Here is a 14,929-nt window from a genome sequence, read left to right as displayed (position 1 = left end):
TATAAAAGCTCTTTATGTGTCGAGAAAATGTATGGATTAGTGAACATCGTTGCTAATGTAAGTTGTGTGAAGAGCATTACTACTTTTTGGAAGTTGGCACAGGACTTCGCTGGAAAGGAGAGGACAACTGACAACTTAAAGTAATAATTTATATCCCAAATGGTACCTTATAACCCTGTATGGGCATAGCTTGCTAAGCCGTCTTGCTGTTCATTCCGATTCAGCAGCAGGAGGGGAAGCATTGGAATGTGCCCCTCCAAATCTGGTAATCCCATTCCGTGTGACAGTTTTTGGAAGCATTATGTCATTGACCTATTCTCATTTGACTTTTAAAGCAAGCTTGTGCATATTTTTTTTTATGCTTGCATAAGTAAAACAAATGTTAAAGTAAATTTAAAACTGTAGGCATCGGAAGGTTTTGGTTTTGTTCGTCTTGTGGCCGAGATTGCAACAACCCAGTAAACATTCGACGTTGGGCATGTGGTTGGAATCGTTGGACAAACGTTGCCCCAATTTTCCACGTTTACTGGGATTTCGTCAGATTAGTTTGAGCTACTAGCAAGGGGGTAACGCTGAAGCTCAACTGAGCAGCGAAGGACCGAGGGGGAATGTGCCCTCAGTAAAATAGGTGTAAAGGGGCCATCCATTTAGTGCGTACGCATGGAGGGGGGAAGGGGGTAACCCAAATGCGTACGCTTGCGTATGGGGGGTTTACGAACAATGTACGCATAGGAAACGGGGTGAAGCCTCGATATTTTTTTTTATGTAGACAAATTATAATTATTATCGATTGTAATTATGTAGACAAATTATAATTATTATCGAGGCTTCACCCCCCCCCCCCCGTTTCCTAGACAAATAAAATTGTCTCCATTTGATGTCTACATTGGCCTTCAAATGAGTTAGATAGTCCAGCGGTGGACTATCTGTTTGCTTAAACACGTTAATATTATAATTCCTTGATCGTTTCTGCGTGGACTAAATATCGTCCGTTCTATAGGATTCGGGGGGTGGGGGTGCGACAAGCGTACGTACCCAGGTGGGGGGGGGGGGGGGTGTGTAAAAAGAACGTGTGCGTACAGAAAGGGGGGGGGGGTCAAGTTTTGATAGATTTTTGTGTACGTACTAAATGGATGGCCCCTAAGGGACACGAATCACTGTGGTGCTCGGCTACACACTAGCATGGTTAGAATATAAGTCGCTTATTAAGCTGTTCAACTCAATGTTCACGAGATAGAGCCCTGCAAAAATCAACTAGACTGTGCAGTTATGCTTGGAACCTCGGAATCTTACTGCAGAACAGTTGTTATATCTTTTCTTTAACCAGGAGATGAAATAAACCCATTGAGATGTATGGAGCCGCAATGCCCCTTTTGCAAGGGCGACCTGGGTTACATCATGTGCCCGTCAAGCGACTACGTGACCTTGTCAGAAAGAGTAAACCGTACAATACTTGCCCACTGTATTGTGTACTGTGTAATCTTACTCTTGCAACCACCCACGGACAACTTCCATTACTCTTCTTGGATTTTCGGTAAAGTCACGTAGAAGGGAAATAACAAAATAATAAAAATAAAACATATTATGTTCACGTAGAAGGGAAATAATAAAATAATAAAAATACAACATAATATGTTTTTAATTATTATTTTAATAATTATTTTAATAAAAATTAAACATAATATGTTTTATTTTTATTACCGAAAGAACCAAGAACCAAGAAGATGAATCCCTGCAGTCACGTGACTTTACCGAAAGAACCAAGAAGATGAATCCCTGCAGTCACGAAAGCTTTAAATCGAAACTTCCATTACGTTTTCTTGGTTCTTTCGGTAAAGTCACGTAGAAGGGAAGTAATAAAATAATAAAAATAAAACATAATAAAATAATTCTAATAATGTGTGAGAATTATTTTATTATGTTTTATTTTCATTATTTTATTACTTCCCTTCTACGTGACTTTACTGAAAGAACCAAGAAGATGAATCCCTGCAGTCACGAAAGCTTTAAATCGAAAAATTCCATTACGTTGCATTGAACCAACCGCATCGGAGAGAATGCATCCAGCTCGAGGAACGTTAAGAATGAGCCACGATTACAACCCATTTAGAACTCGCATGTTACTGCCATGACCTTCCTGGAGCAACTACTCATGAATATCCATAATAGAGGTTTTTGGGTTAGATCGCGTAAATATATAAATGTGTCGTTAAATCCCGCCACCACTTATCACGGCCAACTAGTAAGAGTTGTCACGTAAACAGAACGTGTTTAAACTGTTGTGGCTTGGCTCTCCAACACACCGGTGTGCTGTACTAGTGACGAATTGGCCACGTTCTGTTTACGTGACAACCCTTACTAGTTGGCTGTGTCGGGTGGTGGCGGGTTTTAACGACACATTTATATATTTACGCGATCTAACCCAAAAACCTCTATTATGGATGATATTGGTTGCGAAAGCCTACGTGGTAATACTCATTAATAACCCACCCCAGTTTACATTTAACCAACAGTATGCATAGAAATGTGAAGCTGCGGGGAATTCAGCAGTGTGGGTTACGATTATAATCGCCTCAACACTCACGACTCGGTATTATAAACGTCTATGCTCACGATAGCGACCACTCGCTCCGACAATAAAATTACTCGGGTGAGGCGAGTATAAAGCAAGGTCTGCTCACCTCGAACACTGCCAATGAAATGTTACCCAAATACAGCAGTACCACACCTATATTTAGAGGAAAGGCAAGGCACCGCCAGGATGCAGTGCAACGTTTATTTTTAAATTACATTTTTAACTGCCTTCGCTCCACCACCAAAAGGCAGCAGGAACACCAGTCCCTGTCCACCTCCTGCCACCAAGCTACTGGTAGACCAGCCCTGAATCCCGCCCGGTCCACCAGCACCCCCCCCCTCTCTTCTCCTCCTTGAATTTAAAGTTGTAAATAATTATTTCAGCCCATTGGCTGAGCACCAGGTCACGTGACCATTTACCAATTGACCAATATTGATATTAGGCCACCCTTGTACACTTAAAATTGAAATGTAACCACAATTTTATTGGACTGGAACAAACTGAACATGCAGGGGTACAGCCAGTTCACTTTGGGGTATCCGTTACAAATGGGGAAACATACAGGCTTGTTTTCTCCAAGCCATAACTATTACCCGATACAAAAAGTTTCTCGCCCTAAGGTAAAGGACAGGCCCTGTCCCCTGCACACAAATCAATGCCACATATCTGACATAAATTGAATACTTTAATGCAAAAAATGTATGTGCACTATTGCACACACAGGTAGAAGATTGCATTTTACCACAACAAGCCTAGCAGTGATGCTCATAGCCGCAACACATACAAAACCAGATATGTGATATCCACTAACACAACAGTGGCACCCACTGCTGCATTACTCCTGTAATACGATTAAGGGTCAGGAAATGGTAACATGAAATTTACCACAAACCAAACTTAACACAAACAGATCGCACAATAGAACAGTTCCCTAACTTACACCCTACACATCAGACGAGGCATCACGGAGCCTTTGGACTAAACCTCTCGGAGAACCACTGAGGTGACAACGTCTCCCAACAGCCTTCCCGCGTCCATCAAGAGCTGCACCAACACCTTTAGGCGAGACCCTGGATGCGAAACCCTCAGTGCACCGATGGGGCTTGGTAGATGTTGGCACCGTTGTTGTCGCATTCTTTGAAAGAGCTGGTTCACACCCAGTTTAACCGCAGGAGCCCACTGATAGCGTCTGGCTGAGGCATGCTGGCCGCAGGGTTAATTTGCAGGGAGTGAAATTAGTTTTGCCCAGGCCGAGATCACAATTGGGAGGCAAAGATGCATTAATTTGAGCACCGACGAATATCATTCAAGTAAAACCTCGCTTATAATCTTCAAACATGGGAAGTATGTTAAAGATGTATCATTAAAAATATTAAAACAATTGTGTAGTGGTCTGAAAATATACAATGTAGGCTACGTTTTCAGGCTGACTCAATCAAGTACTTTTCTTTTTTACTACTGACTGAAGTGAATTCTAATGCATCCGTTAGATATGACCAGCACTTGAACACATTTATTTAACTATTGAACCATTGTAGGACTGATGCGTAAATGTAAGAATTAATCTGAAATGTTTGTATAAGTGTAACATTAAATCTAGTTAAAAATGCTCACTCAAAATATTGTATCCACTAAATTCTGAAGGCGTGTCTTAGTGAAGCAGTTAGTTTCACGATGTGCGCCTTTATGTAGAATGCTGTGTACACGTTTGTCAAGTACAGATAGAGTGTATTTGCTTCAGGCATGTGTGGTGAAAAAAATATATGTTTTTATCGCCATAGAGGCTATGTTTAATATCGTACAGTGGCCGAGGCCTTGATGTTTGTACTGCGGGCTTCCGGATGTTTTGTCTGCTGCGGCTCAGGCGGATGAAGCAGAGCGTGGAATCATCTGGGGTTGGTTATATTTTGTAGGCGCGCACTTACACAAGCCACGGTGCATACCAGGCCATTGTGAGCACAGTTTGGGTTTTTGGCAATGTGAGTACTTAGCAGTGAATGGTGGAATTCTGCTTTCATGGGGGGGGCAGGATGACCAGTCCATAATATTTCATTATTGAGCTTCAGATTTCATGGTTGAGATATCTAGATTATATGCACATTTGTGAGATTATTTGAATACTTCTTCAATGGCCATTGCATGTTTAAAATTCAGCATTACGACATATTACAAGTTACAAATCTATTCAGAGATGGAATCAGAAGTATACTGTATGATAAATGAGTCCATTTGAAAATGCATTGGCTCGGTAAAATCCATTTTAAATACAGTACACATCTGCATTAATCGTATATAGCGATTATGATTATTTGGATTGTATATGTTAATTTTCAAATACTGTAATGGGTTTATATATTGAAGGATTTATTCTGCAGACGGGACAGCTGTTTTTATTTTTATTTCAGTAACTGTTTTACTTCATTCTGATAAAATCATGAATATGTTTGCAATGTAACATTTCATTAAATATTTTAATGGGTGGTTTTTTGGCATAGCAAAACACAATTTTACATTGAGAGCGATAACTTTTTTTTAGATATTGTGTTTCAATAGCTGTTTAAGTCTGTTAAGCCGGTTTAATAATTTTTCGGTGCATTCCTTTGTGAGTGCCGATGAGTAGTTTAACCTCGGTTGTACATTTATACTAAAACCTACACTGTTAACTATTCATTAAAATACAAATGGCAGCATTTATTTAGTTTTACCCCCCCCAGAGAATTTCAGAAGAGGGAAAAACGCCAATGCCTGCGCCCTAACAGGAAAGGCATTGCCTAAAGCTGGCGGTAAAGGCAGCGTTTTGTTGAACTTGGCAAACGGAGAGGGCTTTGGCGCTGGTTTTGCTCTGAGCGGGTGATCCCGTGTGGCTGGCGTTTGCTCACATGCCAGTGTTGCAGGCTGACACCTGCATCTCAGACTCTGTGCAGGGGCCAGTGGACACAGAGAACGCTCTTTGCTCGCCTCGCCGTGCAGTCCAGAGAGTGCAGCGCACAAGGCCCGACTTTATGCTGCCGGTCGAGAGGGGGGTCACGATTCGGTCAACACAAAGAGGCCCCCTGCTTGTCTCCTCCGGCGAGCGCACGATATGAAACGAACGGTTTATAACAGAAAATATTTTCTATCCCACTTTGTGCACAAATTGTGTTATCTGTGTCGTGTTTAGTTTTTCCTCGGTGCACTGACAGCAGCTATTCATGACGGGTAAAGCATTATAAATGGGAATGTTTATTCTTTCTCCGTCACAGCAATAATCCACCTTAATTGTCATAGCTACAGTTTGGTGATTGATTCTAATTGCAGTGTTGCCAGTATATAGTTTATTAAATGCTCTCTACCAAAGATGTCAAAGTAATTTATTAAGTTAGAGAGTACATTTCTCAGACATCCTTAAGGTTAGTAGCATGATAGTGCTGACCAAAGCATTTGAAGTGGACATACACAGATATACACCGTCTCTTTAGGTGCATGCCTATGTGTAAATGGCTCAAGAATAGTGGCCTCCTACATAAATACACAATTATATTCCATTCGCCCGAATGCGCCCTTGATTACACGACACGTGATATGTTAATTTACATATTTTGGTAATATGTCGATCTGACTGGAGTATATATTGCATTTTCTTAGGCCTACACAACATGTTTTGCCTCAGCCCTGTCTATTACCGTAGACATCTTTGGCACAAATAGTATTCCCTCAAGCTAGCATGTTTTTTTTGTTGCAACCATGGATAATAATCATGGCCTCAGCAGTAAAAGCAAGAAAGCAGATTTTATGAATGTAACATTGATAAAAGTGTCTGATGAATCCATACTGGATAGCCCATAAATACCTGTAATGTATTATTAAAAATGTATTCCACTCTCCCATGTAACTAATGGCCACATAAGCCTTGGGTCTTTAGGACTTGACACATATTGGAAATGGACCCTTCAGGTATATTTGTGGAATAAAGTAAAAAAGAAGAATTCTGTCGACTTAAAAAAAATAAGACTTATGAAATGTGTGATTGTTGTATTGTTGTGTTTACTCACATCTGGTAGTCGTTTCATTGGTACTTTGTCCTGAACATCTATGGAAGTTATTGGGGTTAATCTTACAAATGCATTGACCATGCTACGCTTCTAGCCAGATGGTCTGTCCAATTGTTGTATCCCATAATCATGCAAAAATAGGCTTTCTTAGCCAGAGCAGCAGATAATGAGCTTCAAATGTCAAGTAAGCGGTTGGCATTAGATTAATACGAAATACATTTTCAAAATGGATGTTTGTGTACATTTTTTTTCTTCTTCAGAACGTAAACTTATATATTTTCTGTGAGATATTTGTTTCCAATCTCAACGTATTATTGAATTAAAAAAGAACCAAAATTTACTAAATAGCAATATACAGTAGATTGATGGTTCTGTTGTTTGTAGCGGTGTAATTTTTACTTTACATTGTCATCTGAAATAATGTATAATGTTTTAGCAATAATATTTTTTAGATGAATCATGTTTTTTCGTATGCTTTTGATAAATGTGTTTCAGTGTAAGCGTTCGTAATTATTAAACATTTTTATTGAATAAATAATTTTAAACATGAAAATATGTATTCTTAACAACTGCGGGGTGACCTTACATCAAAATACATTTTTAGGAGCATTTTTGGTCTTCAAAATTAAGACGGCACACGTGCTTGTATTTTACCGTATATAAAGTGACATCGGTGGATCACACTTCGATTGTATGAGAGACACCCGCCTGCAAATCGCAGTGGGGTGTAAGTATGGCAAATGGGTTGCTGACTTTTCTTCTCGTACTTTTTTTTCGTCATAACCTCTTATAAGCCATCGCCTCTTGTATAAACTGCAGTTTCTTCCTACCCGCAAAAATATTTGACCAAACGTCTCAAACAGAACCCCTCCGATAATCCAGCACTGTGGAGGAGAGAGGGTTAGTGCCTCACAAAAATGTTGCAAAATTCCCTGCCCATGGGCATTGAGGTGCCATAGAGGGATAGAGTGCTGCCCCCTCACACGTGTGTTTTCTCCGGGTGCTCCGATTTAATCCCACACTTATAAACACTCATTAATTGGCTGAAAACATCTTTAAAAAAAAAACCTACAATACAGTGTGGTTTCATGGATGAAAACATGAATAAAAAAGCTTTTGTGGTATATTTCTCTGTGGGTTCTTGTGGGGGTACAGTGGTTTTCCATGGCCCTCCTTCGGCCAAGATCAAGAAGGAATCGTGTGGCTTCACGTGCGCCCTGGGTCCCAGCTCCAGCTGTGTGCGGCAAGCCGGGCTCATGGGCAACAGGACAGTCTGCACGAACTCTTGCCAGGCTGCGTCCAGCTGTATCCCAAGGTATGGCGCGATGTGGCCGTGACGATGCCTCATTGGCAGGCGCTCCAAAAAAACTCCACTTTCAATAACGTCTAGCTGCATAAGTCCGGTGGCGGGAGGGAATAATGTCGCACAATTGCAGGGTGCTGTTAGGTTTTACAAAAGCTCTTTCTTTGACAACTATAGCAATGCTCCAACAATGTACAAATGTAGTAGTAGGTTTTTACCCTTTAAACTGGTACAAAAACTGACACCTTTATACAAGGCATCATGTTTGCAATAACCACAACACAAGCAGTCAAAATGCAAATATGATGCCTTGTATAAAGGTGTCAGTTTTTGTACCAGTTTAAAGGGTAAAAACCCACTACTATATTTTGCCACTGGTAAAGGAGGTCTCATAGTGTAAATGCTTACCCCGAGCTCTCAATACTCTGATAGTGCGCTGTTTTTGAGTTGTACGCCTTTTGGCGTCATCTGGTCCAACACCAATGGAGACTAGGCTCTAAGAAAAGCTGTCTCGGGTGTGGACCAATCAACTTCAAGGACAGTGCATATAATTATCAGAGTTGTTTATTTTTGTTTGCATTTTGACTGCTTGTGTTGTGGTTATTGCAAACATGATGCCTTGTATAAAGGTGTCAGTTTTTGTACCAGTTTAAAGGGTAAAAACCTACTACTACATTTTGCCACTGGTAAAGGAGGTCTCGTAGTGTAAATGTACAAATGCACATCTATCACATTGTGCACAGGCGGGCAAAGGATCCCACTCATGCCGTTTGAATTGGTGGCGCATTTTATTCCACCGTCGTCAGGGTTTGCTGTTTCACCGTCTTGAATGCAATGCGTTGCCGTTATTATCCACCTCTAACCTACTGCTGAGCATCATTAATGTCGTTCCTTACATCTAACAAATAAGCAGAGTTATTTTATTTAATGATTTACTGATTGATATATAATCTATTTTACGTCATCTATTTGAAGATAAATATTACACGTGTAATCTATTTTAAGTGCGTAATAATAATAGCAAGAATACATGAACATCTTAACTATTTTCCTTAGTGGTTCAACGAAACTTACATTTAACCGAGAATATGTGAGCAGGTGGTGTTCATGCTGAAAGCAATAGTGATGCCATCTTAAAAATCATTACGGAAAAATTATCCGTCACTTTTTTTTTGAGAACACTCATCCAGATCTGCTCCTGGAACACTGCCAATTAAGATGAAATCCAGATGTATGTTTCAGGTGCCGTAGGAACACGTGTGATATTATCGCCAGTGTGGTAAATTAGCCAACCTTTATGATTTGACATGCTGATATAAACTGTTACATAAATCTTCCAAAGATATGAATTTAATCTTATGTCATGTGTTTTAGCGTGTTCAGGAATTTATTTCGCGAGGTGTGTCCCCCATCAAATAAGCAGCGTCTATAATACGCTAAATGTCAGGACATCTCTGTGTTAATTAAAATGCCAGTTATCACAGAAACTGAAATTGGCTACATAATTCGACAAGCCGAGGAGGAATTAGACATAGTAATCTTCTCTTTGTATGCGTTAGCCATCTTTGCTTTGCATAGTTAATGAAACAGATCTGAAAAATATAAAGGTAGTTAAAATTAGATGGATTTCCAAGACAAGTCATGGCAGGCTAAGCTCCCCTTATCTTAAAAGATATATAATATGATACTTATTGACGTAATAACATCAAATGGTAAATATATTTAACGTGAATCTTAGATCTACATAATTAATATTTCTTAACGACTGTCATGTGAAATGCATTTCCATTTGTAAATCCAACGGAATTAAATGTTTGGCAGTTATCCGTGCATTGCATTTTAACTGTGTTTTATCCACCCCCTGTTGTTTTTGCCATCCAGGCTGTGCGATCAGAAACAATCGGCGATGTTACCACCGCCTACTCCTCCTTGTGTCCGCGTGGCCACACCCATGCATCCCGGCTCCATTCAGTCGACGCACGCGGAGATGAGATACCAAGTGTCGCGCTCTCCCTTGCCGCCCACTCCACCCGGTGTCCTCTCGAGCCAGAGCCATGTGAATCTCATCTCTCCCACCGGCCCAGCTGGCTCCATGCTCAACCGAATCACACCCGCTAACCGGTCAAGATCATCTGTGGGAGGAGGACCACCAACTGCAATGGGCCTCCCTCCGCCCGTGTCTACGCCTATGCCCCTGTCACCCCATATTCCTGGAAAGGAGCGGAGGTTTCAGCTTTCCCACCCTCCCCCTGCCTCTCCGTTTCCACCTGTTCAATGCCAGTCCGGACAGGCTGGCACTCACCCACAGTATCTGCCCGAGCACAGGTGAGGCTCCTTGTAAATGGACACCCGGGTCCACCCGGAATGTTTTGGCTCCTGCTTCCTGCTTCGCTAACAGACCGGAAGCATCGTTTAGCAGAGTCGATGGGGTAAAGCAAGCCAAGAGGAAAATGCCCACCTGCTGCACATTTGCTATGCTACACTGTGACAGGTTGTGGAGTAAGGTCATCTTTCTTGGCATGGAAGGGACGGGTGGTATCATATGAGATCGGCGTATCGCCTGATCCTCTCTCCCATGTAGCGCGGGTGCTAAAGTGGTGTCACATCTGCAAAAGGAGTTATTTGTAAAGCATGTGCTAAACGGGCATTTTTATCATTCTTGCATCATTCCTAATTTCAATAGTATACATCCAGCACAATATTAAATACATGAGCGAAAGCTTGTTAATTTTGGTGAATGACTTGGAGATTGAAATGTAAATAAACCTGAACCAATATAACTTTAGCAAGGTTTGAAATCGTTATTTGAACACGTTATATAATTATTTAATGTCATCCACTATGGCCCACAAGGTAGCGATGTTTTAAACATCAACGTCTACTTGTAAAGATAATTATTTACAACTACTTGGAATGCATATTACAAAAAGCAATGTGTATGTAATTTTACGTCTGAGAACAAAATACATCCATGCATATCATTGGGGACACATTGGTTTTCACACTGAGCTAACATCAGTGGCAAGTGATATCTGAACTGATCCCAGGCCACCCCCTTCACAAACCAGTCATGTCTCGCATGGTGAAATATGGACAAACAACCCTGACGATTGACAGCATAGGGGTGCCTTTATACAGTAGTTTATTGAGAAAGGCGTGTAATGTTCAGCTAAGTTAAACCTGATGTATTTCTTGCAATGAAAGTACTGCTGTTTGACACTAATCTTTCATATCAGCTATACAACCCAGTGGGCTCAACTTGTACGTACAGTTTTGCGCTTTTAAATATATGTTAAACTTTCAATAATTGCAAATCACTTAATGAGTTCAGGAACCTAGTTACAGTATGTAAAAATCCACGAAAACCCCTCTTTATTTAAGCAGTGGGCATATTGTGAAATATTTTGTTGATGGTTCGTTTTGTTGCTCTTTGCATTATTCCACATTAAATGGAGCACACATAGTTAATCTCGTGAGATGTGTTGTGTTCAGCATGGGATATGTAAACTGTCAGTGTTTGCACCAGCTCGTCTAAATTTAAGTCTGGTGAAGCTTGCAATACCATATATTTCTGTAATGGCACAGACATTTTAAGCATGTTTGCAGCTATCTTCAGAACGTTATTTGCTTATTTATAGTGTGTTTTGAATATATTTCCACGTAAGTGAATGTATGCCTTGCAGACTGAAATTCGATGCCGTTCGTATATTTCTCCACCATTTCATCGCGAGACATTCTCCCATCTCATTCGCGATGGCAGGGTGCAGAGGCAGCTGTCGGAGCCATGCCACCTTTACCCAGTGCGCCGCGGGGCGCCCTGCGTCGAGCGGCCGCCGTACCAGCGCCAGATGTCCGAGCCACTTCTGCCAGGGGCCCCCGCAGCTCGGCCTCTGCCTTCGCTCCCGTCGCAGGCCCCATCCCTCCCTCAGCTCCCACAGCAGCAGGCCTCTTCCTTGCCTCCAATCCCAGCACACGCTTCAACTCGGCCTCAGCTGACCCTGCCAGCACTGTCCCTGCCGCCTCCGCCGCGTGCGTTCAAGCAGGAGTACCGCGACGCTCTGTACGACCGCGGCGCTGCTGGGGGTGGGACGGACGGGCCTCCCGAGGGTCCCTTCCCGCCGCCGCCGCCGCCGCCGCCTCCGTCCATGCACATCAAGCGCGAGCCGTCCGACTTCAGCTACGAGCACGGTCAGCAGGCGTCTGTGGCTGGACGTTGCCGACATCTTCACTCGTCTTTCACCCAATTTGCTTCAGTTATGCATGTGCGCTTTTAGGTATTGAATGCCAAACGTAAATATGTAAGGGGGAAACATTCGTAAATATGATTGCGAAAATCTTTTCCTGAGCGCAGAGAGGTTTATTTTCATAATACTGAAGATTTTCCAGACCATTTGGCTGAAAGGACGAGATGTGTGTGTTTGTCTCCTCTAACTCTACAATAGAAGAGGGGATGCAAGCATATAAAGGGAAATATTGAACACTCGATATAGTAATGGTTTCAAGTCATTATCAAGTGTGCTTTTTTTGGTGCTGAAGCTGGCTGATAGATTTTAGAACTGCTTTACAACTGCACGCTGTTGGTTCAAAGAAATAATTGAAAGTGAATTTTTGTTGTTTTCCATAAAGCACTTCATGAACCAAAACCACAGCCAAGCAATCAAACAGAGTGACTGTAAAGAGTGGATCAAATATTGGTAGCAGCTTGTGATTTATGCACGCAAGCAAATCCAACATTTGTAATATTGTATTCGAGATGCGTTCCTCCTCTCTCTCTACGTTTAAATAACGAATCTCCATTTCAAGAGCCTTTTCCCAAAACAAATTCCCATTGAAGATTACTTAAAATATTTTTATTAGCCACCAGCTGCTCAATTTGTAGGAAGCCGTGCAAAACCAAAGTGAACATTGACTTGATGGCACGGTGTATGTATTCTGCCTGTTTATTTCAGGAAAAAGGTGCAACCATGTTGTTCGTCCATTAAGAGCTGAATGCCAGCCCCACAGACATCTCCCAATGCAGATTAATCAATTCGCTTTTTCTCGGCACAGAAGGCACATTGCCCTTGAAGCGCAAGCCATCCAATTGGAAATGGCTCTCCGAGCCTCCATTTCACATCTTCGGTTTTGTTGATCGCAGCACTGTTTTGCGAATAAGTCTCATTGATTTAAAGACGACTCTGTCACGAGTAAATTATGCATGCTATATGCACGTCAAGCATTTATGCACGAAAGGTTAATTTTCGAGTAAAAAGCTTTCTTCGGTGTGCAACATTCTCACCTCGCAATTTTTTCATATGTATGCATTTTCGTGATGTACATTGCATACTCTACTCTTTTAATGACAGAGCTGCACGAGTAAAGTAAATGTGTGTGTGTGATGATCTCATTAATGCCTCACGCGTCACTTGTAAAATGCATTCGATGAGCTGAAACGTTAAAGGCACTTGTTGCTTGTTCACATTTTCCAGATCTTTCCTGCTGCCCATCCACATACCTGACAGGAGACAGCCATGCCCATTACCCAACCATTCCAGAAGGTATGCTTTTGATACTATTAATACTTAAACCAGTCAAACCATTCAATGTGCCGCTGTCATGCCAATCTAAAAAAAACTACTTGTGAAAGTTACTTCCGTAATGTTCCATTCTAGTTTTATTTTACGTCGTCGCCATGTTCATCCGCCCATGGGTCAATTTATACCGGCAAAATGTTTGTGCGAGTAGAGTTCTACGTTGCTGTGTCCAGTGGTTGGCAATGTGGCTAATTTGTATGTGTGCAGTGTTGTGAGAGAAGGCTTCGTTACCTGCATGTGCACGAGCAACCAAGATTGAGAATGGGCGTTGGCAATGCCCAGATGAAGCGTACTTCCTGTGTGTGTGTGTATACACAGACCTGACGTATACAGGATGGTCCGTTTTAGAGATTCTTCACTAAATTAATATCACAAGAGAACTCTTCTTATCTCTCTTGATATGGGGGATCCATATAAAGTATCCTATTATATGCAGGTTATCCCCGGGGTTTACCCCACTTATCTGTGGAGGTAAATTCACGCATAATAGGATAAATTTGATGCATGGCCCCTCTTATCTGCAACGATCCTGGATAAGTAGGAGCTGTGACATGCAGTGTTTGCCAGAAAAATAGACAGCCAATGCTTGTGGATAACCTGAAGATAATAGATGTTATTTAGTGAGCAACTCCATTTATCCGTGTAATAATTGTGCTTAAGCGGAGTCTTCAATCACAGCAGGAGGATCTCTTGCACAAAAACAAGCTGTGCCTCAAAGACATGTGGTTGTCTTCATATCTCCGCACGTCTCTGTGTCTCTCCTTGTGTCTATCCGAGAGACACAAGGCGAGACACAGAAACTAAAATGCAGAGACAGACGCACACAGGGACACAAAAAGAGGTGAAGACAGACAAAGCCACACAGTCAGACAGAAACACCCATTCGTGTCAGTGGGCTTGAGCAGGACATGTCATGTCAAGAAGGGACGGTGGATGATGATCAAGAATAATAATGGCGCAGCAACCAATGAATGGAATTCACGCAAGAGGACGTCCACCAAGGATATGGAGTAAGGAAATCAGATCATGTGCAAGTGCTGAATGACTTATTGCATTCAAGATCGACCAGGAGAGGTGGCAACAGCTTGGGGGGGGGGGGCGAGGGGGTTTTCATCCAGCAGTGGATTGACCATGGGTGTCAGTGTACTGCGCAACGAACCCGGTGCCCCGAGTTCGATTCCTAAACTAGGGAGACAAAGGCGGCCGGGCGTGGTGCTGGCCACCCGCCCCCTCGTGTACTCGGTCGGCCTTCGTGGGTAACAAAACTAATGTGCCTCTTTCACATATCTGCCCCTCCACATAGAAAAACAAGTATTTTTATTCAGCAGCCATCCGCAGCGGTGGCATACTGCATTTGCCCCAACAGTCTGTAAAGGCTTAATGTGGAACTTGTGTCTTTGTGTGAGTGTGTGTGAATGAGTGTGTGTGTGGTGAGCTCATCGGTGAA

The 14,929-nt window shown here is 42.1% G+C and overlaps 1 protein-coding gene across 1 annotated transcript in view; it reads left to right on the top strand.

Annotated features, from left to right (window-relative positions):
• LOC133345912 (ETS translocation variant 1-like) overlaps positions 1-14,929 on the top strand; it is a 61,032-nt gene that overhangs the window by 28,873 nt on the left and 17,230 nt on the right. Inside the window, exons 5-8 of the mRNA XM_061557025.1 lie at positions 7,762-7,921; positions 9,791-10,234; positions 11,670-12,097; positions 13,378-13,446. Coding sequence (XP_061413009.1) covers positions 7,762-7,921; positions 9,791-10,234; positions 11,670-12,097; positions 13,378-13,446 — 1,101 coding nt within the window. The remainder of the gene's footprint in view (positions 1-7,761; positions 7,922-9,790; positions 10,235-11,669; positions 12,098-13,377; positions 13,447-14,929) is intronic.

This window comes from Lethenteron reissneri, chromosome 23 (assembly GCF_015708825.2).
Source record: "Lethenteron reissneri isolate LAM-NWPU_2019-01 chromosome 23, ASM1570882v1, whole genome shotgun sequence".
Classification (NCBI taxonomy): Eukaryota; Metazoa; Chordata; class Hyperoartia; order Petromyzontiformes; family Petromyzontidae; genus Lethenteron; species Lethenteron reissneri.
Note: the sequence above shows the minus strand (reverse complement) of the source record. Positions and strands in the feature narration are given on the sequence as shown.